The 24,276-nt window shown below is 40.2% G+C and overlaps 2 protein-coding genes across 4 annotated transcripts in view; one reads left to right on the top strand and one right to left on the bottom strand.

The window, feature by feature from the left end:
- nt5c2b (5'-nucleotidase, cytosolic IIb) overlaps positions 1-15,058 on the top strand; it is a 42,497-nt gene extending 27,439 nt beyond the window's left edge. For both annotated transcript variants that reach the window (XM_072657906.1, XM_072657907.1), the window contains exons 5-19: positions 13-130; positions 276-371; positions 599-690; positions 1,472-1,529; positions 2,189-2,282; positions 3,253-3,306; positions 3,422-3,505; positions 3,641-3,682; positions 4,302-4,409; positions 5,578-5,644; positions 5,829-5,999; positions 6,749-6,800; positions 7,694-7,754; positions 8,785-8,961; positions 9,670-15,058. In XM_072657906.1, the coding sequence (XP_072514007.1) occupies positions 13-130; positions 276-371; positions 599-690; positions 1,472-1,529; positions 2,189-2,282; positions 3,253-3,306; positions 3,422-3,505; positions 3,641-3,682; positions 4,302-4,409; positions 5,578-5,644; positions 5,829-5,999; positions 6,749-6,800; positions 7,694-7,754; positions 8,785-8,961; positions 9,670-9,915 (1,520 nt within the window). In that variant the 3' untranslated portion in view covers positions 9,916-15,058. The remainder of the gene's footprint in view (positions 1-12; positions 131-275; positions 372-598; positions 691-1,471; positions 1,530-2,188; positions 2,283-3,252; positions 3,307-3,421; positions 3,506-3,640; positions 3,683-4,301; positions 4,410-5,577; positions 5,645-5,828; positions 6,000-6,748; positions 6,801-7,693; positions 7,755-8,784; positions 8,962-9,669) is intronic.
- A 5,847-nt stretch (positions 15,059-20,905) lies between these two features.
- The window catches only part of cnnm2b (cyclin and CBS domain divalent metal cation transport mediator 2b), a 45,629-nt gene continuing 42,258 nt past the window's right edge, over positions 20,906-24,276 (bottom strand). For both annotated transcript variants that reach the window (XM_072657254.1, XM_072657253.1), the window contains one exon: positions 20,906-23,410. In XM_072657254.1, the coding sequence (XP_072513355.1) occupies positions 23,198-23,410 (213 nt within the window). In that variant the 3' untranslated portion in view covers positions 20,906-23,197. The remainder of the gene's footprint in view (positions 23,411-24,276) is intronic.

The following is a 24,276-nucleotide window of genomic DNA, read 5'->3' on the forward strand; positions in this document are numbered from 1 at the left end:
CTTCTGTTTTAGTGTACAAATCTCCAGAATACGAATCCCTGGGTTTTGACCTGACCGTTGAGCGACTTGTCTCTATTGGCTACCCACAGGAACTGCTCAGCTTTGTTTATGATCCTTCTTTCCCTACTAGGTGAGCTGCTCTAAATGACCAGTGTTATTATCTGAATGAGGAGTGCTTTAAATCTTTAAAATGATGTGTAATTTCTGTTAAATCAAGATAAAGAAATGAGAAGAATGGGTAAATGAATCCACTAAGGTTCTTCTCTCTGCTGCAGAGGTCTAGTATTTGACACCATGTACGGTAATCTTCTGAAAGTGGACGCCTATGGTAACATCCTTGTCTGCGTACATGGCTTTAACTTCCTACGTGGGTAAGAAGACATTCTGCAATTTCTATTATTGAAAATCCTTTGTATCTGTTTTTATTACTGAGGGTCTCTAAAATTGGTCATTCTGATATACACCAAGCAGCATAACTGGGACATTTAATTCATTTGTTACAGTCAAAACCTCTATAATATTCCTGTACATGTACATTTTTCTGTACATGTGTTTTATTCGTTCAAAGTGCTCATACTGTTCCTCTACCCTGTGATAGGCCTGACATCCGAGAGCTCTACCCCAACAAGTTCATCCAGCGCGATGACACAGAGCGTTTCTACATACTCAACACTCTCTTCAATCTTCCAGGTGGGCTTCTTTCCAGGAAAACGGTCTTGTAACACCTGTATCACCCACATAAAAAAGTAATTGGTAATTGGTCATGCTACTTTTAGAAGCAACAACTGCAGTCAAATGCTTCCTATATCAATCTTTTACATCACTTGGAGTCGTTTTGGTCCACTCTTCTTAATGGAATTGCCTTAATATCAGACACAAGCTGCCTGTTTAAGGTCCTGTATTTGTGTCTTAGTGGGATTCAAGTCTAGGCCTTTGGCTAGGCCACTCCAAAACTGTACTTGGATAATCGAATTGCACTAAGCTTGAGATCACAGACTGGTGACCGGAGGATTTTGGTAATGCGCAGAATTCATAGTGCTGTCACCTAGATCCTGACACTGCAAAATTGTGCATCATCAAACTACTATGATGTTCTTATTGTGGAATGCTGTGTTGGAAATGTCCACTTCCAGCCCAACAGTCCACTGAACAGCCCAGAAAGCACATTAAATTATCATCCAGGACAACTGATTGTTTTATACAGATTCAGCAGAGTAGGCTGAAAAGTGCTGGGTTATGACTTTTCTAATCCAGCTACAGTTTCATTTTCATTTTGATCTGATCCTTTTAATGACTTAAATGATGATGTTGAGCTTGCAATTGTTTACTGTTATTGGACGTTATATTGCCAATAAAAAGTTTTGCCAAGTCAAACAGTAGTACACAAGCTAAATAAGGAGTTTATAGTCTCTTTTACTGTCTCTCTCTCTCTCCCTCTCTCTCTTTCTCTCTCTCTCTCTCCTCCACACAGAAACCTACCTCTTTGCCTGCCTGGTGGACTTCTTTTCAAACTGTGACCGATATGCCAGGTGAGAATTTCAGTGCTAGTGCCTCTGAAGCACTGTTACCTTGGGCACTGCAGCCACACATGCGGATGAATCCAACTCCATATCTTTTTCTCTTTCTTACTTACTCACACACACACATGCTGGGAGAGGCTTATCAGTCAAGTGTGTCACTTGCTGATAAACAAATCATAGTGTGGCAAAATCCTTTCACAGCATGCCTTAGGAAGACGCCTGTTCCAATAGCACAGCTGTAGTCCACTGAACTGTGTACAGGCATGACATAACTAAAACAAATGAAAGCTCAATCCTTAATATCCTTAATAACTAATCATGTAACCTATAATGCATCTTATGGAAAAAAAGAAACCATAATTTGTAACAAACAAATAAGATACACTTAAAAGTGTCTAATTAATACAACTCATAATTTCAGCACTCAGGTGTATAGCCTTAAGCCTATACAAACTTAATTGAGTGTGTGATTTGTTCTGGTATGGATGCATGTCCTCTGAAATGATTGTTGGTCCTTTTAGGGGGAGAGGGCTTTCCTGTTTGGCTCGGAACAACCTCAAACAAGGGAAGACTGTCCCATTTAAACCATGTCTGACTGTCGATAGTGTGTGTTAACTGGCGCAGGCGCAGCCTCTTAGTCTTGTGTCCCTTTTTTCCAAACCTTTTAGCTGTGAGACAGGCTTCAAAAACGGAGACCTCTTCATGTCCTTCAAGAGCATGTTCCAGGATGTACGGGATGCTGTCGACTGGGTCCACTTTAAGGTAGAGAAACACGATGGAACACAATGTTAAAGGGATAATGTGCAATAGCTTGAACAGAATGTTCTGTTCGTCTGTCTCATGTGCCGTTTTGGTAATAAATATATATTGGTCCTGCTTTATATTAAGAGTCTGTAATAACTATGTAGTTACACAGTACATGTATAGTCACATAAGAGAGATTGGGGTCTTACAGCTGAGATACGCTTGTGTAATTCCAAGGGTCAAAACTGACGTATTTACACATGTATTTACATAGGCTGTACTGCTGTAATCCATTTAACAGTGAAAAGAGCACCAGTAGTCACTCTGTTTTTGCATAGATTATTAATGAAATTAAATATATATCATGACCCTGCTTTTGTTGGAGTAACTGCCTGTACTGTCCAGGGAAGACTAGATTCTATCTAGATTTTGGAGCATTGCTGTAAGGATTTGATTGCATTCAGAGACAAGAGCATTCATGAGGTCAGGATTTTGGATGATCACCTCCCCACCTCATCCTTAACTCCTCAACTTAGCCCAAAAGTACTTGATGGAGCGCCATCATTTCATTTATACCCCTCTAGCCCACGCCTGTCATTAGGCATGGTGCCAATAGGTTCATTTTATCTGCTCCAGAGAGTCCTATTCAATTGGCACTTGACAAGCTGTGTGTGCACATCTGTGTCAGCAATGGGCACAACCTAAAGTAGCTGAATGCATTTATTAGAAAGGGTGTCCATATGGATTTGGACATATAGTGTATCTGGTGAAATTCGCCAGGTTTAGGGTTATGGTTACGACCAAGGAGAAGTGTCAGGAATTTGATATTGGTAGAGCCTAAAGTTAGGGTTAAGGTTTAGATGAGGTTTAGGGTTAGGCTTATTTAATAGATATTCAGGTGAACGTAAGTCAAAGATCAGGAAAGTATCTGCATAGCTTCTAAAGTTTACTGTGCAAATAAAGTGTTAGCGGATTCTTTTGTCCACAGGGAACTCTGAAGGAAAAAACTGTGGAAAACCTGGAAAAGTATGTGGTAAAAGATGTAAGTATGCCTCTGTACAGGTTGCTTTTTCTCTTTGTTATGTGTTGCCCTGGTAAAATACACAGAAAGAAGTAGAAATGGATTTTTAATAATGTGTGGTTTCTCTTCTCCAAAGCTTAAGCTGCCGCTGCTGCTGAGTCGCATGAATGAAGTTTCCAAAGTGTTCCTGGCCACCAACAGTGACTACAAATACACAGACGTGAGTTTACAGATATCACACAGCTGTTTCAACACACACACACACACTTACATGAACTAAATGCATGTACAAACGTTTATATAATCATCTCCAAATGATGAAACTCACTGTCATCTCTTTTGGGTTCCATTGCAGAAAATCATGACCTACTTGTTCGATTTCCCATATGGGCCAAAGGTGAGTCTTTTATTTGACTACCTTATTTGACCGCTGTGGGTAGTTGCTCTGATCTGCAGTTAGTGATGGCACTGATCCACAAAATGCTGGATGATATATCGGAGGGAGAAAAAATTACCTGATCTGTTTCTGTAACAGTCAAAATGTCCCAAAATGAGTTGCTTTTAGCCCAACATGATTAAGATCATGTCTTGTGATTTACAGTAGTATAGAGTCACGTTGTATTGCTTTCTGTAGAGAAATTTAGGGCTGGTTTCATGGGTGTAAGCCTGTACCGGTGCTGTATAGAGCCCTAGGATCCCTAGTACATTTAATCATGTGTAAATATTCTAAATAGCAACATCATATAGGATGTTTATCTTAAAATAGCAGCTTTAAAATCATTGGGATGCTCCTCTGATGCTCCTATATCTTTGCTACTCTGGGTTTGGCACGCTGCTAACAGTACAACGTAACTCTGGTAAAGCGAGCAGGACAACGCTTGCAAGAACTGTGTCTCTGTATCTCTCAACTTGTCCAGAAATGCATGTGTAAAAATTTAATTCTATCAAGGATTTTCTGCTAAGAGCAGCTTGATGTCGAAACCAGCTAACACCTATATGTTTGTGTTATACTACAGCATGGCTCTCCTCACCGCCCATGGCAATCTTACTTCGACCTGATCTTAGTAGATGCCCGAAAACCGCTGTTCTTCGGAGAGGGAACTGTGCTGAGGCAGGTCGATACGGTGAGTTCCTCGTCCGCACACACAAATGCGCACACACAGATATATGGTCAGCAATTGCACTACTCAACCTTTCCAGGAGGCTGCACAGCATGCCTCCTCAGTGACTTGGATTGCCAGCGCAGAGTATTGTGTGTTGCAGAGAACATGGAGTGCCGAGTTGTTCACAGAATAAACCTGCAGTCTGAACAGAGAGTTCCCATTACTGTAACTGAATAAAGTCTGCCAGTGATTTTAATCTTACTGACACATAATGGTTCAGGCATAGGTTGTATCTAGTTACAGCATTACATTGACTTCACTGTAAGGAATAAGGGTGTTTGGTACAAAGTGGAATGTGATCAAATGATACAACAGACTGCTACTAATCACTGTGATCCTCCAGTTTACTTATCATATCCACACTGAGCTGCACTAGCTCAGGGACTATATGCACTTTGCACTTTAACTGGAAGTCCCTCCCAGTACATAAGCTGTGAACTGTTCTCTCTACCTGAACACCAGGCCTAACAGTGTTTTCATTGTGCTCTACAAGCCTGTAGCAGTATAATGACAAAGTTTAATTGAACTGAATTGGATAAGCAGTGAGAAGCTATGTAGTCAGTTAACATTAGGCTAACCATTAGTTGCTAACCATTATAACGGCCTTATAAATTCCCTTTTGGTAACTGGATAAAATCAGTGATTTGAGTCTTACTGACATAATGGTTGATGCTTATATCTAGAATAGGATACGCTCAAATGATCCAGTGTTTTGTAAAGAACAGCTTTTATTATTAATAGTTTATGTATGTGTGTGTATATATATATATATATATATATATATATATATATATATATATATATATATTGGGTGCAATTTCCAGATGTTGACCAGAAGGTGCCTCGTTTATCTGTGCAAACAATTATACGCACATAAGTACAAACAAGATGTTAGAAGGAGAGGCTTGTGGAAGGATATTCAAAATGTTTGACCCAAGTGCTATTTAGTCATGTAACATTAGGTAATAGTTGCTTAACAGTGTAACGGTTAAAGATGTTTTTTTTTAATGGTGTTATTGTAGAATTCAATCAATGTGTGCAGTTATTTATATATATATATATATATATATATATATATATATGTAGTCATATACACGTCAAGTGCTCATTCCTCTGTTATCTGTTGTAGACTACGGGGCGACTGAAGATCGGAACATACACCGGGCCTCTGCAACATGGCATTGTCTACTCTGGAGGTGACACCCACATGGTTTATGCCACACACCCACTAAATACACTCCTTTCACAGCCAGCACACACTGTACATCCAACTCACCTCACCATACATTACACATGAACCCAAACCACTGTAAATTACTCACTCTAGGTGGCCTTATTAATGTTGTTGTTGACATTCTCTTGTAATGATTTTTCATTCAGGTTCCTCAGACATCGTGTGTGACTTACTGGGTGCTAAAGGAAAGGATATCCTCTATATTGGGGACCACATTTTTGGAGACATCCTGAAGTCCAAAAAGCGTCAAGGGTGGAGGACCTTCCTGGTGATTCCTGAGCTGGCCCAGGAGCTGCATGTCTGGACTGATAAAAGCTGTGAGCTCACTGCAAAACAGGGATAATTAAACCAAAAGGGATAATTGGCCAGTGTTTGTTAGGCAACACCACACATTAAAGATAAAACAAGCCTGCTTAACATTAAAGGCATCTGTAGGCTTCATGCCATCTTGTTAAAGAGTCTGATGCTTATTAGTAAAGGTTTTTCAGGTAGTTTTGCCACAGGAGTGCTTCAACCAAACTCATGTGACAGCATTTAATTGATGTCTGGAGGGTTGTTGCATTTTCGACACTGTGCCTTGCACATTAACACCAATGACAGGTGACCTGAATAGCATGTGTGTTTGAACTATCTCTTTAAACCTCCGGGTTTTATGTCTAATCTTTTACATGAGCTCAGTGAAGCTGAATGATGCTTCAGTTTAAACTGAGTTGTCTTTTGTAGACTCAGCTTGTGTTTTTTACAGAGTAGATGGACTATATTCTACGATTGTGCTTTAACCTCCAGGGTATATAGTTCAAGTCCAAAGGACAAAGGCTGATGATGTAGCAAAAGAGGAAGGGGCAGAACAAGACAGATACACACTCTAAAAGACCCATACATAGAATGTTTTAGGATCTAGATATGAATAGACATAGATCAGCTGGGATTGAAAGTGAATAGAGATATTTGGAAAGCATTTGGAGTGACTGAAAATAAGAGGGAGGGAATAATGGGGAGAATGAGAGTTAGAGATTGGTTAAAGGTAGGGATTATTCATGGCTGTCTCTCTGATTGTTTTTCACAGCACTATTTGAAGAGCTCCAGGGTTTGGACATTTTCTTGGCAGAGCTGTACAAGTGAGCAAAGCCTTCTCTGTGCTGTCTGAGCACCTGTGTGTGTTTGTGTGTGTATGGTGTGTTTGTGTGTGGTGTCTTCAAAATCTTCAAATAGACAAATACTATATATATATATATATATATATATATATATATATATATATATATATATATATATATATATATATATACTATAAAAAATATATAAACTAGTATTATTACGTATAATATACGTATAGATGCTTACATATACAATATAAAATAAATATTGAGTAGTATTATTACAACTCGATGTTTACATATACCATATAATATACTATTCTATATAAATATATTACATATATAAAGGAGCAGTATTATTACATATAGATGCTTAAATTTACTTTATAAAATATGTATGGAGCATTATTGTTAGATAAATACTTAAATAGTACATAAGGGGCATATTATTATCATATAAATGCTTGCACATACTCTGTTTTACGTATTAAGACATTATGTAATATAATGTGTGTGTATATCTACATAAACACCTGCATATATTGTGTTTAATGCACATGATTGACCCCATGTCCTGACATTGTAATAAAACAAGTGTGTGTGTGTCCGAGAGAGAGTGAGCGAAAGAACGTGAGCACTGGGCACAAAGTGTGCAGCGGTCAAAGGGTTCATCTGTTCGATAAAGCCTGTGGTTCACACACGAGGGGTTATTTTTAAATGGACCGACCTCTCTGTGCGGTTGTCCCTTTCCACTACCTTCCCTCCCCCTTCTCTCAGGGGTCTTTCTGGACTCGATCCATTTACTCTTTTCTTTTTTTCCTCATGTTAGTCCTTCTTTCTTTCAATCCCTGAAATGACCTATATGTTCCCTCTCGCGCTCTCTCTCTCTCTCTCTTTATCTCTCTCTCTCTCAGACATCTGGACAGCAGCAGCAACGAAAGGCCGGACATTAGTGCCATCCAGAGACGAGTGAAGGTATACACACACGCTCACTCTAGCCCTTACATGTAGATATACACAGCCCAACAAAAATTTGGGAACACACAGCTATATATATATAATATATATATATATATATATATATATATATATATATATATATATATATAATATATAGTACTGTGCAAAGGCAGATAATATTACATAAAGTTTTTGCTTTCAAACGCCATACTACATTAGAACAGATGCAGGTAAACATAAATACAGTAAAAAGGAACAAGAATTTCTCATTCTTAAAAAAGTAGTTGAGATCTTGTGAGCTAGATTAGAGAACAACGCTTGCTTCCAGAGTTGGATGCCCTCAGCCCACTGGTTTACCAAACCAGTTTTGGAAGTGTTGGAAGAGAACTACAAATAATACTACTGAGGAGAGATTTCAGTTTTCAACTTTTTGTATTATTTGTATTGTATTTATGGTAATATTAGAGTGAATAAACACTTAATGATCAACAAAAGGGTCTTTTTAGGTTTAATTTTCACAGATAAAAAATACCCTTCATGAATAAAAAGTATTGGGACACCTGTTTCTTCCAAAATCAAGGGTATTAAAAAAGAGCTGCTTTTACATTCACATTTATGGAATTTAGCTGACGCTCTTATCCAGAGCGACTTACAAGGTTATTCGTATTACAGAGGTGGGCCAACCTAGTGTTAGGAATCTTGCCCAAGGACTCTTATTGGTGTAGCGCAGCATAGTCACCCAGACCGGGAATCGAACCCCAGTCTCCCACATGGTGTGGTAGTTAGCTGTGTTATCTGTTGCGCCACACCAACCACTTGCTTTTGTTGCTTTTGTTGCGTTTGTTGGCGTAACTGTTTCTACTTGCACATTTGTGTTAGCAACTGTATTAAAGGGGTGTATGCATCTGTAGATCTAATCTTTAATGTAAAGTCAATGTAAAAAAATATTGATCATAATTTTAGATCATGATAAATTTTGTCCCCACCAATAAGACAAGTGTTACATTGAAAAAAAGGTTTGTCTCCTATCATCTCTCCTTTCTAGAAAGTGACCCATGACATGGACATGTGCTACGGCATGATGGGTAGTCTGTTCCGCAGCGGCTCCCGCCAGACGCTGTTTGCCTCGCAGGTGATGCGCTATGCCGACCTGTACGCCGCCTCCTTCATCAACCTGCTCTACTACCCATTCAGCTACCTGTTCAGAGCTGCACACGTTCTGGTGAGAGGACACCCCCCCCCACAAACACACACACTAATTATTTGGACCACTTGTGTAAGATAGTGATACCTTTCTATAAATTATATTTAAAAAGATAATGGAGTAATTTGCCATCCAGATGAGCACAAGATGGACATCTACAGACTACTGATCTATACAATAATCACTCAAGCTTAATCAGCATCACACTGCTGTTACAAGGGTCAATCTCATATCAGCAATTGCACACCATAAAAACAAAAGCACACCATACCTTTATGTCTCTCTCGAATGATGATTCTCCATTAAATATTTTTGGGATGAGGTGGGGAGTTTGGGGTGAGGTGGAGTGGTGATCATTTGGTGGTGGAGAGATGATCATTTGTTAATTGTCGGTTATCCTGCTATCAGCAGCCAGAGCCTGAGACAGCACAAATGGCCTTGCTGTCTTTCCGGGTGTGTCTTCACACATCACCTCAGTGTGATGCTAGTTGCCTCAGGCAAGTGCTAGCTGTTGCATCAGAGCTGAGTACCTGGCACTCCTCCAAGCGTGCTGGTTGCACGGTGGTGTAGCATTGGCAGCAGTTTAAAAAAGGAGGCATTTGTCATTCCTCATCCTCCCAGTGTTGGGACCATCACACATGATGGGTGGGAGTACTAAAGATTGGCCTAAAATTGGGTTATCGCTAAAGTGGAAATATCTATATTTTGTATTGTGTCTTTGTCCAGATGCCTCATGAGTCTACAGTGGAGCACACTCACGTGGACACGGACATCGAGTCACCGCTGGCCACACGCAACCGCCACTGCGTGGACTGCAAGGACGTAGACTGCAAGCGAAGCCAGCTGACGCGTTCACTCAGCGAGATCAAACCTCCACACCTGTTCCCTCAGACCCCACAGGAGATAACACACTGCCACGACGAAGATGATGACGAAGAGGAAGAGGAGGAGGAGGAGGAGGAGGAAGAGTAGATGACCCGTCCTCCCTCAACCAGACCTGACCGTCTGTTGCCGCTTCCCTGAAGGAACGTTTAGCTTTAGTAAAGGGAGCAATCGTGGAATCAGAAAGAAAGCTTCTAAGGAAGTGAAGAGGGTTTCTTCTCTTTTCTTTATGTCGTATCTACATGAGAATGTGTAGCACAGGCTTGATCAGCCATAACATTAAAACCACTGATAGTTAAAGTGTAGAAAATTAAAGATCTGGTTCCACTGGTGCCTGTCAAGAGGTGGGATGCATTTTAGGCAGCAGGTGAACAGTCAGTTCTTTAAGGTAATGTGTTGAAGGCAGGAAACATGGGCAAGCATAAGAATCTGAGCCAGAGCCAGATTGTGATGTGATGGGAGGATCAGAGCATCTCCAAAACATCAGGCAGGTTTGGTGGGGTGTTCCCAGTATGCACTGGTCAGTGCTTATTAAAAGTGCATCCAGCGACAGGGTCATGATCACCCAATGCTCATTGATGCTCATGGAAACCCCTCCTCTGATCTAACCTGACACCTCACAGCTTAGTGGACTTAAAGTACCTGCTACTAACAGCTGAAAGTGTCCAGATACCTCAGGACACCTTCAGAGGTCTCGTGGAGTCAGGCTGTTTTAATGGCACAAGTGGTTTTTATGTTATGGCTGATCTGTGTGTGTATCAGAGTAATGAGCCATACTTTGGCTTGGCCAATGAATAGTGAATCCCTCCTCACTAAAGAAAAAAAAATTATTTTTTTTTAAAGACTATGCTCTAGATTTTCTGAACGGTGAAAGTATTAATTGTAGAATAGTTCTAGGGAAGGTCGCTTTTATGGCGCTAATACTGTAAAAAATACAGTGTAATTTTTAAACGAACCACAGAAACGGTTGAGAGGAAAATAGCAAAGCACATGGAATTCCATTTACTATAAGCTAGCTCTAGCTTCTGTAGGATAGCAGTTGTAATGAGTTTACATTAAGTCAGTAGAGGTGCTCAACTTCTTTATAAAGGGCAGTCGCATAGAAGGTCGTCCTCTTCATATATTAGATCAGATCGTTAGATCAGTTGAAGCTTGTTGTACGGAAGGGCTGGGTGGAGCGTACTGTGAGATCCTCTCTGGGCCTGTGGCTAGTGGGCCACACTTTAGACTTATGCATTCAGTTTGTATGTGCTGCATTAAAAGTCACTGTAATTAGATCAGCAGAATATTTGGACCTCTATTGACTATGCATACTCAGCAGATCATGGTCTGTCCATGTGTTTGAGGACTGTGCTTACCTTAGGGTTTTTTGTTTCTTTCCCCTTTCAAGCCAGTACAGCACAACCTGACTAGCGTGGCTAAAGGCTGCCGCATGCAGGACTAGAGGAGAAGTACAAATTGAAGTGTGTGTGTGTGTGTGTGTGTGAGAGTGAGTGAGTGGGTGAGTGTTGGAGTTTGTATTAAAGAAGCCCAGGCCATGGTGCCCCTTATTACAGGCCTGGTTGTGATGAGAATGTGAATGAGGTGTAGAGGGGCTACAACACACGGTGACGGCTAATGTGACAGCTATGAAAGAATGCTGCTACATAACACAAGAGCCCACCCCCACCCCCACCCCCACCCCCCGTTACCTGGCAACCGCTGTGCTGGACGAGCTGCACACGGGCAGCAGGATTTTACTTGTTTTTTTCTTTGGATTTGTTTTGGTAAATGGCAGCAATGTCAACTGCCAAGGATAGTGCTGTAGACAGAGGCACTGTTGCTTCTCTCTCTATTCAATCTTATTCCCTTTCCTTCTTTCTCTTTAATTCTTATTCTCTCTCTTTCTCACCTATGCACTCTCCTGCTCTCTCACCCTCTCTCCTTCTCTCCTGCTCTCATTGATTCTCTTTTCTATCTCTGTTGCTTACTCTCCTCTCCCCCTTCCCCTCTCATACTTTTGCTTTCTTGCATTCTTCTTTCTGTCTCCTGCTTTCTCTGTCTCCCCTCACCCCCTCTGCCTCTCAAACACTATACGTTGAAATGTTTGTGGACACCCCTTCTAAGGAATGCATTCAGCTACTTCAAGTCGCACACATTGCTGACACAGATGTGCAAATGCACACACATAGCTTGTCTAGTCTCTGTAGAGAAGTTCTGACAATGGAATATGACTCTCTGGAGCAGATAAACATGAACCTGTTGGCACCATGCTGCTTAATGCCAGGTGTGGGCTAGAGGGGTATAAATTGAGCTGTGGAGAAGTGGAATGATGGTTGTTGCTCCAATCAATACTTTTTGGATGAGTTGGGGGGTGAGGTGGGGTGGTGATCATCCAACATCCTGACCTCACTAACACTCTCGTCACTGAATGCAATCAAATCCTCTCAGCAATGCTCCTCCAAAATCTAGTAGAAAGCCTTACCTGGACAATAGAGACAGTTCATCTAACAGAAGCAGGATAAACGTTCCTTTTTTTTTTAACAGCCTTGATTTCGGAAGACACAATGAATGAGAAGGTGTCCCAATACTTTTGTCCGTATAGTATTTTCTTGCATTCTCTTCATTTTGATCTGTTTGCTTACTCTTACTGTCTCTTTCTCTCTCCTATACTATTGCTTTCTCACATTTCCATCTTCCTTGCTTTTTTTTCATTCTCTCTCTCTCTCTCTCTCTCTCTCTCTCTCTCTCTCCCTCTTTCTCATATGCACACAAACACCTAGTATTTATCTACTTCATTAATGAAATTATTATTATTGTATTATCATGCAGATTCTAACATTTGCTCTATTTTTGTATCATATAGTACCAAAATCGAAACACTGTCTTTCCGTGCCATTACCAGCATTCTGTCCATAGCTGTAACTATTTCATGCGTAAGTGACCTTGATATGCAAAAAAAAAAAAAAAAGGAAAGGGAAAGAAAGGGGTTAAACATTTGTAAATACTGTATTTTGTAGCTGATGTGAGAATTAGAGCATTTAAATAGAAGTTGTGAACAGATATAACATTAGCGTCTGATTTTCCCTTTGAAGTTTGAAAAGATCAAACGGGACTTTACGTTATCGTCAACAATCATTTGTTGAAGGGGCGGGCAAACAAAAAAGACAGGAGCTGCCCCAGTAACTGTTGCTATGGCAGTTAATGTAGTTCCGACTAGTGTTTGATGTGATTGGAGAATTTCCTCTTGTGTGGACCAATAGCGTTAAGAGCACGTTGACCAGTGTTTTTGTTCTTTTTTGGTTGTTTTGTTGTTATTTTTTATCCCAACTAAACAAGGTTCTTTTACATTTAATGTAAAGCCTAAAAAGCAATAGATACTACATTAGATGCATGTGATTTTCTGAATGTTGAAGGGATGAATGTTGTACCTGGGGGTCAGAAAAACAGTTAAACAGTTGGTCTGTAAAGGGCTGAGGTCCGTAAAGGAGAAGTTCTACAACGTTTTTCTGTTGTTTGTATGACATACAGTACTGTACATGCAAGCCAACTAGCTAACATTGGATTAAATGAAGCTACAGTATATTCAGTTCAACGTGTATCACCATATGTAGAGAGAATTTTAGACAAAATAAGAACAATAAAAGTATTTTGTCCACGGAAAGAAAGAGGGTAAGATGAACAGATACTATTTATAATCTTGGTCTTACCTGAGGATGAAAAATACCTGGTTTTGGGGCAGGTTGTAACCTTTTCGGGTTTAGTTTAAAAGGTGAAAGTTTCAGAAAGACTTGCAAATGTATTTCATATTCATATGCAGATTATTTTTATTATGTGACATAGCTGAGGTATAACCATTGTTGTTGTTTTTTTTTATATAGAAACTGGAAAAGTGAATAACAAGGCAGCTCTTTTAAAACCAAAAAGTTCTCCCTTTTTCAAGCGGTAGCATATGATCATAACAACTGCCTTAAGATCCAACCAAGCTGGGGAGTCACATTCAGGGGGGTACAGCCTAAATGTGACTGCACAGCTGGGTTGGCTCTTAAGGCAGTCGTTATGATCATATGCAACCGCTGACCTACTGTAGAGCTGGGCGATATATTTCAGAATATATTGTCTGTATCGGTATAGTGTGATACTGATACAGTAAGTTTGTGATATTTTTAGGAATTTAGGTGACGGATAATGAGCATTAGCTCTTAATTGTAACCTTCACTATACGTCTGTTACTGGGTGCTTTCGGTAATTTGGAAAGAATTTGTGATTTAGTGAATAGTCCAGTGACAGTGTGTAAAAACTACACACAAGCCATGCCAGGTTAGTTAGATATTTCTAGTGTGGATTAGCAGCACTAGGGAAACTTTCCTTTACTTGATCAGTGCTAAACTTGCATATCATCTTTTCCTGGGATATGGTCAGAAGATATTGTGATGGCTCTTCAAGAAATCGAAGTTATCATTATCGCCCAGCCCTACTCTGAAGGTTTTGCAGTTTGTTTAGGGTTTTTTGGTCAATTGTCTCTGTTGTTCGAGTTTTAACAGAGGAAATTCCACACAGCTAAACAGACTTTGTACTTTGTTCACTGTAGAAGTGAGATATCCGTTCTCTTATTTACTCTGTAATTGAAAATATGAAGAGCTTGTATGTCTTTGAGAGGAGCACTGTACCTATGACCCACGAGACTCCGTTCACACCAGTGTTTAAAAAATGAAACGTCTTTCTTTTTCATAGTTTACACTCATGTATGTTGTAAACCTTCCATCAAGTCATATTGCCTACTGTCATTCTTTGGGTTGTGCTGTGTTTCTGTTTTTTCCCTAATATGTCATGGCATTTTGGTATTCCGGGAACTGTCTAGCATTTGTTATTACAGTTCAACCCAATCCTGTTCTTGTCTATTACAGTTTCTAGCACAGCCGTATCCAGTTCCTGAACTTGGAAAGAGCAACGTTATTGACTGTGCTGGGGCTCCATAAGGAATGGACTAGATTAACACTCAGCAACTTGAACTTGAATGCTTTTGCATTTGCACAACTTTCTACAGTTAAGCAAGTGAAAATGAGTGCCAAAAGTATAAAGTACTGTGTATAAAGTACTAAAAAAAGGTTCTGACATGCTGTGATTTATTTTTCTGCATTCTTTTCCCACCATCATTGCATGTGCTTCTACATTTCTTGTGTTCCTTTACCAGTTTTCCAAACATTTGGTTAAGTTGCATTAAAATGTGAAATAAAGAGAAATTTTACATACATTCCCAGCGTGGCCCAGGCATTTGATTTTAGATTTTTATATATCTATATATCTATATATATGTATTAAAAAACACTCACTGGTTCGAATCCCGGATCTTGCTGCCCACCATGCTCCCTCTCTCTCCCCACATCAACCCAGTGTGATTCTGGATGTCTGCTAGCCGATGCATCAGAGCTGTGTTTCCTCTAGGTGTGTTGGTAGCCCAGTGGGGCTGTGGTGGATGGTTGCGCACAAGTCTGAGGAGGCATGTGTTAGTCCTCACCCTCCCAGACATGTTAGTCCTCACCCTCCCAGTGTTGGGAGCATTACATGTGATAGGGGAAGAGTACTCAGGAGGGGTGTCGGATAATTGTGGGTACAATTGTAGAGGAAAGTTGGATGAAAATGTGTATTTGCGTAATTGCACAAGGTTGTCATTTCATGTGTTGAACCCATAATACGCCACCTATTGCATCCATTTCCATTTACAGTTTGCTTTTTTTCTGAGCGAAAAATTACAAGGGCAAATTTAAGCACCCCTGCCAAACAAAAATTCTGTTACTGTAAATGGCTGAGCAAGCAAAACATGACCTGATTTGAAAAAAACAAAAAGACACAATCCTTTGATATTTTTAACAGGATTATTATTTTATTTCTATATTTTACAGTTTCAAAATAACAAAAATAAAAAGGCTGAGGCAGTGATCCCTCCACTGGTCACTGGCTGCAGTACAAGCCCAAAGCATGATCAATCCACCCTTGTGTTGAACAGTTGGAAAGGTGTTCTCGCCACAAAAAGTTTTCTCCAACCGTATCTTTGCTCAGTGCAGGCAGAATGTTCGGATTTTGTGGGGAGGACACATGCAAGGTTTTCTTAAAGAGACTCTTGCACTATATGGACAAAAGTATTGGGACATGTCAATTATCAGGGTTTTTTTGGAGGTGGGTTTCATCAAAAAAAAAAAAAACTGGAACTGTCGCTTGCATTCAGTGACGAGAATGTTAGTAAGCTCAGGAAATTGAATGATCACCACCACTCCCCCACCCCCAATTCCAACTCATCCCTAAATGACCATCATTCCAGAGTGCACAGTTCCACTGCTTCACAGCTCAAGGCTGCAGGATTTATCAAAGCAACAGAACAGGAGAGGAAAATTGCATGGCTGTGGTGAAGCAGACTAACTAAATCTTCCTGAAGGTTTCAATGAATATTTCTAGCAATACTTTGAGTAGTTTCTTCAGAAGGTTTTCTCCGTCTTCCAGACCTCAACTTGACCTTCACTTGACCTCATGTTAACTGCCTTTCCTGAATTACTTTAGAAACCAAGAAAGTGGTTATCTGAAAATGATTTGCAGTGGTTTACAGTCTTCTCCTGCTTTGTGGGCTTCAATTACTTTAATTTCCAGAGTGCTCAGCAGCTGCTTAGAGGGGCCCATGACTACTGATTGTTGGGACAAGGTCTGAGGAGTCAGAGTATTTATAAAGCTTTCCTAACGATGGTTATGAACATGTCATAGTCATAGCAAGTTCATTAAGGTCTGAGACCTTGGTAAAAGTTAACTGACAGCTCAAATCTTTTGTGGTGCCCAAAATTAGTTGAAACAGTTAACACACTAATCTAATCTTGCTTAATTATTTACTGTACTATTTTACTGTAATTCAAATTACAGCTTCAGAATCATGGTGATGCTCCACTGACTTATAATGAACTGCATCACTGCCGTTGCTGCACCTGGCTCTGCACACTGCTACCTGCACTATGTAACTTTAGTAAAGCGGGGAGGATAACGCTCGCGAGAACTGATTAACGCAGTAAAATCCGAAAGTATTACTGTACCACGTCAGAGTTCACATGCTTCTTTCACTTCCAGTGAGAGTTGAGTATCACTCAACTCACCCACAAAAGTGTGTTCTTTAGTAGTGGATAAGGGCACGAATTACACCTCCTGACTGTAGGGGGAGCCCAGGAGGAAGAAATTAGGATTTTCCATAGTGTTGCTTTAAAATGTTGAAAACTATTTTTTAACTTTATGTCTAACTACTCACAGTAGCAGAGTGTTTGACCAGGTGTGCCCAAACTTTTGCATGTCCATATCTATGGCCTAACATCATTTATTACATGAATCTAGATACATTTAAAAGATTCATTACATTCTCAACTAATACAACAGACTTCTTTTTTATACTGGTGGCCACAGCTGTGGAATTAAGTAAATTCTTTAAATTGATAAATTAGTTCTTAAATTAGTAATTTAATAAACAAATTAGTTCTAAGGCTCAAACTCAAAGCTTGGCATAACTTCAAACTCCATTAAACACTAGGCAAATAACATTGATTATCAAAGACAACGACTGTATCACAGCATGACCTCACAGTGTTCCTCACCTTTCCATGCAGCCTCAGCATTCAACCACAGCTCTTGCTCTAGCAGGGCTCTATCTTGAAAGCAGCCAGCTCCTTCTCTACCATTCCAAACACACTGAGTGGTGTGTGATGATGAAATATAAGAAGACAGCGCCAAGCAGTGGTTAAATTATGAACTGCCAAAGTTCTACTCACCAGTCTACAGGACTGAACTTGGTTTTCATCTGATGACTCTTCCATTTAGACCATATATGTGCAGGTGTCGCTGCACAGTGGAACAGTGTGCCACCACTCCAGAGTCATCTTTTTCCTTAAGGTCTTTTACAGTCAAATGGAGGCGTTCAGCCACTGCTCTTGCTCAATAGCAGAGCTCTATCTTGAAGGCTACCAGCCCCTTCTCTAACAGTCCAGACTAGGGATGCCCTGATACGATCCAGTGGATTTGAATCAGGGCCGATCCAGGCATATTTTAATAAATCGGGTATTGGTTATTTTAATCCCAATCCAGTTGTCAGATATCAGTCCAGAAATCAGTGCAGAGTGTGTACTTACATCAAATAAAAAAACACCCGAGGGTCACTGGTTTGAATTCTGGGTCATGCTGCCAGACATCAGCAGCCAGAGCCCAAAAGAGCACAATTGGCCTTGCTCCCTCTCTCTCCCCACATCAAACCCAGTGTGATTTTGGAGGTCTGCTAGCCAATGCATCAGAGCTGGGTACCCGGCCCTTTCCTCTGAGCATCTACTAAACTAAATCAGTCAGTCTAGAATGTCTCATTATAGAAACTGCTACTAAAAATAAAGTGATTTTACTAAACGTATGAATCAGCAGCTGATGTAATCTGAACTGTGGGGCGTTACTATTTACACAAACACAAAGATCAGATCTGTATCGTCTGATACCTCATAAAAAAAATAACTTGGATTTGATCAAGGTGCAAAATAACTTGATCAGGACATCCCTACTCCAATATGTTAGGTGATGAGTGATGTAGAGAAGGAAATATAAGAAGACAGCACCACACTGTAAAACCATGGCTAACTGCTTGTTCTTCAGACATACAGTACCTTTGCTCATTGCAGCCAAAGTTGTAGTCAGCATTCCACAGGACCTGTCTACAGCCACAAGACAAAGTGAGTAATGGACTTCAGCAAGGCAGCTACTGTACATTGTAGCGTGTGTCCATAGAAATAATCTAATTCAAGGCTTAATTAGAATGAATATTGCAAATAGCAGAACAACGTTAACTTCACAATAATGAGACTTCTTACCGTGATCCTAGAAAGTGGAGCCTAGTGACATATAAGTTAGATAGAGAAGTTAGAGAAGAAAACTTGTGGAAGCTGAACTCGTAAATCCTTCATGTAGCCCATCTGTCATTATTATTATCAACTGTTTTAGTATAATAATAATAATAGCCAGCATCTCTCTCCTGTCCTGCAGCACAGTAAATACTCTTTCACCACAACACACACACTCTCAAAAATGAAGGGGATTCAAAGGGTTTTGGAGTGATGCCACAGAGAAAGGGTATTTATTTCAAATTCAATAAGGTCCAGTTTGAGAAGATTTCTATATATAAAATATTTTGTTATATCATAAAAAATAATAAATACTGTAAATAAAGATATGATGGACACTGTTTTCACAATGTATTTTCCTTTTGTGAACAGATTATTGTTTTCTTCTCGACCTGGCAGGAGTGGGCTTTGGTAGACTGGGTGTGGTTACTGCTCATCAGGGAGAGGGAGTCTAATGTTGAACATGATGAAAAGACAGCCAGCTCATGTGACGACATTTATTGAAGAACAATACACAGGACTCCCTAAGTTAAATTTTAGGAAGAGGTTTCCTTTATGAGGGTCCCAGGAGCACCAGGCCCCCATTCCAGACCTTCAGTTAGAGGCGTGTTTCTCAGCTGAGAACGTTTCTTTATTGAGCACTAATTATGGGGAAATAAAGATTTTACACACTGAGGTGTCCATTATGATATCCTTTTAACAAAGCATTATCAAACCAATAGATGCTAAATAACATACCAAACCAATACCTACTGATTGACTGTTTGCTTATTACTAGAAGTAAAATATTATAAATATAAATACATTTAACATAAGCTTGTTTTCTACCAGTAGTGGTTCCTGAGATACTGTTTACTCCAGTTTCTAGCGACTTTATTGATGCAGGATCCCAAAAAACAGCCAAAAATAAACTTGTTTTCATTTTTTTAAATAAATTAGGCTTCAGGTAGTGCATGGTTGTCAATCTGAACAATACTGCCAATGCCACACTGTAAATGTAGATGATCCTTGAGGAACTTATGAAGGTTCTTCTGTTTGAAACTGTGAAGGAACCTTTCATGGTGCTTTGAGGAACCTTCAAGAATCTCTAAAATCCTTTTTCTTGAAGGTTCCTCAAATCATCTCCACAGTTCCTCAAGGATCTTATACTTTTAACAGTGCGCTGGAAGCAACACAACCCCAGAGCATAATAAATCTGCTCAAGCTTCACAGTTGGCAAGCTGTTTTTCTCCAGATGTACCTTTGCTCATTGTGCTCAAAGAGTTTTTCATCTTCAGCAAACTTCATCTGACCACCTTAATACTCTAAATGCCACTCCATAGCATACTTTAAACGTTGCTTTTGTGACAAGGTCACAGTAAAAGTTTGCTATGTATGACTATGCTACACAGTGGAACGGTGCTCCCCTACTCCTTCCTGCAGGGTCTTTTACAGTCATTTCCTACCAGTAGAACTTCTCTTACCAGTAAAGGAGTTTTCTTGGTCTTCCATCTTTGTCTTCAGTGGCATGCCTCACTCCTGATTTGCTGATCAAGGTCTGAGACCTTCTCAAAAGAAGCCGGAGTCTTTGCAAAGCTTAGGCCATCCATGGCCCTTTAAAAACAAGTACTGGAGTACCAAGGCTTAATAAGAGCTCTTACAAGTACTCTAGTACTATGTACTATGCAGACAGTTAAATACTCATTGTAGGCCTAATAAGGCTTAATCAGAGCTTTGCAAAGGCATTTATAATATCCTCCTATACTGAAATAATACCTGGAATTTTTTCCTCATTGCTAATCTCATGATACTTCTAATACATAGTGAGCATACACACATGGATGGCTGGAGTCTTTATAGAGTCTTTTTAATGTGACGTGCTTTTAAACCATTAGCATAATGGTTTAAAAGCCACAGTTGCTGTTGTCATGTAGGTATAAGCAAGTAGTTGCTAGTTCACTGTATGCGACCAACAAGGCAATTAGGAATCACTTACAAACAGTATGCATAGTAATAGAATCTTTCAATTGATTTGACTGAGATTCAAAACTGCATTTAGCCGTATGCTTGTATCCCAAATAAAGGAGGCAGGGATACAAATAAATTAGGCTCTTTTTTAGGCACGCTGCTGGTGAAAAAGTGATTACACAACACATTTGGGACCAGACACAAAACCTCAGACAGTGAATGCATACAAACATCTCTATAATTTACAATACACAGATATATATATATATATATATATATATATATATATATATATATATATATATATATATATATCAATAGATCATCTTTTAAATAGAATATGGTTCATTGCACTTGTTAAAAAATTAATATGATTTTTAAAGGCAAAAATGTGATCTTTTTTAAAAAGGTGTCAAATGTACTGTACCATCTGCCTGATTTAGAATAGTAAAAATAACAATATCTGTAATATACATATATGTAAAAGACCCTCACCAATACACATACAGCAATGTATTTATATATAGCATGTGCATGGTAAAATATCCATACTCGCAAAGGCACATGTAACACACATATACAGTACACACATGACTTTTACAAATTGTGTTCTTGGCATGTGATAATAGTTACATCCACAATTCTGTATATATAGATTTATACATTCTGTATATATATACAGCTGTATGTGGAAGTCTGGGCACTTCTGCCAAATGACACATTTTGTTGTTGTTGTTTTTTTCATTGAGAAGCAGTGTACACGGCCTCCGTGGGAAATCAAACATAAACATGATATTTAAGCAAACCCTGAATGTACAGTTACCTTCATAACATAAAATAAGAAAATAGAAACCACACAGTGACCTATGTGAAAGTTTGGACATATTACAGAGTCAGTACTTAAAAGTACTGTATGTTTTTGTCCCTTTAGGTAGTCAACTGTGTTTTTTAGGGATGTTTTGGATAATTGCTGTAGAAGCCATCCTCTCTTCAGCTTCAGCCTAACAGCTTAACAGCTTGTTTGACATTTGCATCCAGTATTTTATGGTATTTTGTGGAATCCACGTTTCCCTACCTGTGCGACACTGCCAATGCCACAGGAGGCAAGTTCTGTTTTGACTCTGGCAGTCCACAGCATATGTTTTTTTCAAACCTCATTTGGCTTGTCTACATGTTCTATAGCATACTTCAAACCTTAAAAGCCCCAGGGAACACATTTTGATAGACACTGCTCACAAATCACTTATTAGACCTCTCTGAGAACAGTCTGGGATATGCGGGTATATGTGGGTGGCAGGCCGAGGATCTCCCGCCTACCTAATTGTGTCGGGAAATCCCATTTGTCTTGGCACCAAGGCAGTTAATTAGCTTGCCAGGGTGCTCAGACCCGAAGAGAGGACGAAGCCATGTTAGCCTTTGCATTGGTCAGGGTTATGCTGACATAAGCGTAACCACTTGTAGGACAGCCCATTCCACATCGAGAGGAGAGCAATATATGTTAAATACAGCTGGCATTTATAAGACTTTGGCAAGACATGTATAATTACACTGGGGGCCCTGAGGAGCCAGATTAACGTCATTAGAAAGAAAACACTTATTTATGATTTCGGGTCTCAGGGGCTTTAACTTCTGGGACAAGGTAACAGTTAAGGTTCCTTCTTATGACTCTTACATGAAGCAGTGCTGCACAATGGAATGGTGCTCCACCACTCCTGACTCAACAAAATCTTTCTACAGGGTCCTGGCAGTCATATGGAGGTTTTCTTGGTCTTTCAAAGTTCATCTTGACATTGGCTGACATGCTTGAGGCCTGATTTGATAAAATCACAGCCTTTGTAATGCTTTGCGAGTCCAAGCTTCATACAGGCCAGTCTGATGGTTTTTCCTTATTTTATTTTTTTTTTATGAAAGATGTATTAGGATGTGCTGAAAATACTGGGGTTTATGCTTGAATATCTAAAGAAGCTGCATTACCTACTTCTCAATTATATATATATATATATATATATATATAGTGTATAAGTGTATGTGTGTGAGTGTGTGTGTGTGTGTGTGTGTGTGTTATATACAATAGACTTATAAAATAAATAAATACAGGAGGAAAATGCTCTTGGGTTCATGGTTTCCTTCAAAGCAGTATTTGGCACAGTCTTTGACTCACCATATGACAGTATTGGCCAACAGAGAAGAAATGGTCCATTTGAGTCTGTAGTCTTCCGCTATCCCAGAATTCTTCCCGGCACCTTAAACGGGATAGTCGAGCAGAAGGCTCAAGGCCTTTTCACGGAATGGGAGGGTGTCCAAGCTCCAAACTCTTTGGTCTGGTGGACAGGCACACAGCGGGGTTTATGTGGAACTGAACCAGCTGTCCCAGTCTGTTATGGGGTCAGGGAAACCCAGGTGCTGCTGAGCAGTACATTGCAGCTCTGAGTCCAACTGTTACAGGGGGTGGCGGAGGACGGCTCTGGGGGGAGGTGAAAAAAAAACAAGCGCCTTCTTTTCTCGCCCTACCGTAACCCCCCTCCCGACCACCCCGGTGGGGGCTAGACAGCACCCTCATTGTGTACTGTGTGGTTTGCCTTCTTATGAGCCACGCAGTTCTGCGTCTGGTTGAGGAGGATGGCCGTCTCGTCGACCATGCCGTCGTGGAGCTCGGTAAGAGTCAGTTCGATTTTGGTGTACTCACTATCCGATGACTGCGGCGTCTTGTCCATACGTGATGCCATCAGGGCATTCTGGTATTGCTGACGAGTTACCTGTGGTGCACAGATACAAGGACAGAACAACATGGCAGTTGATTAGTGTATGTTACCATTACGCTTCCACAAGCTGTTGTCTTTTTACATTTACATGATTTGTACCTTACACACAAGTAGCTGTTTTCCCTATTTTTTGGAGGCTAGCACTATGTGCGTCATGTGCTTTACAAGGGAACACCTGTACACCTATTTAATAACGTCTAGTCTGAGACACACAACTTAGTCTCTGCTATCCTACTTTCTTCTTCCACTGATCTTCTAGCTCTAGACACTACTCTCTCTTTAGTTGTTGGTTATAATGAGCAGGAATTCTTGACCTTCTTTGCAGCATTCAGCATGATCAACTGTAATGTCCTGCTATCCATCCTCTGCAGTCTTGGAACCACTGGCCTTGGGAGTACATTTCAAGTGACATGAACAGAATTTACATGTGCTCCATGTAGACTCTCCACTAAGGACCCACAAGGCTCAGTGCACTTTTTTCCTGTATATGACACTCCTCTTGGGGGCAGCCATGGCCTGAAGGTTAGAGAAGTGGCCTTGTGACTGGAAAGTCACCAGATCAATCCCCTAAACCGGCAGGATGCACATGAAGTGCCCTTGACAAGAGAAGACAACCATGTTCACCATTTGTGTTGCTCACAGATGGAATATGGCTACCGCCTTTAACCCATCCGTGCACTGAACACATACATACACACTAGTGATCAAACACACACAGTGAGCACAAGTACCTGGAATGATGGGCAGCTCTAGCTGTGACTCCCAGGGAGTGGGTGAAGGGTACTGAACCCTCAACCCTCTTATTAACTGCCCGGTGCTGTAACTACTGAGCCACCACTGCACTGAGCAAGGCATCTAAC

Source organism: Salminus brasiliensis, chromosome 15, assembly GCF_030463535.1.
Source record: "Salminus brasiliensis chromosome 15, fSalBra1.hap2, whole genome shotgun sequence".
Classification (NCBI taxonomy): Eukaryota; Metazoa; Chordata; class Actinopteri; order Characiformes; family Bryconidae; genus Salminus; species Salminus brasiliensis.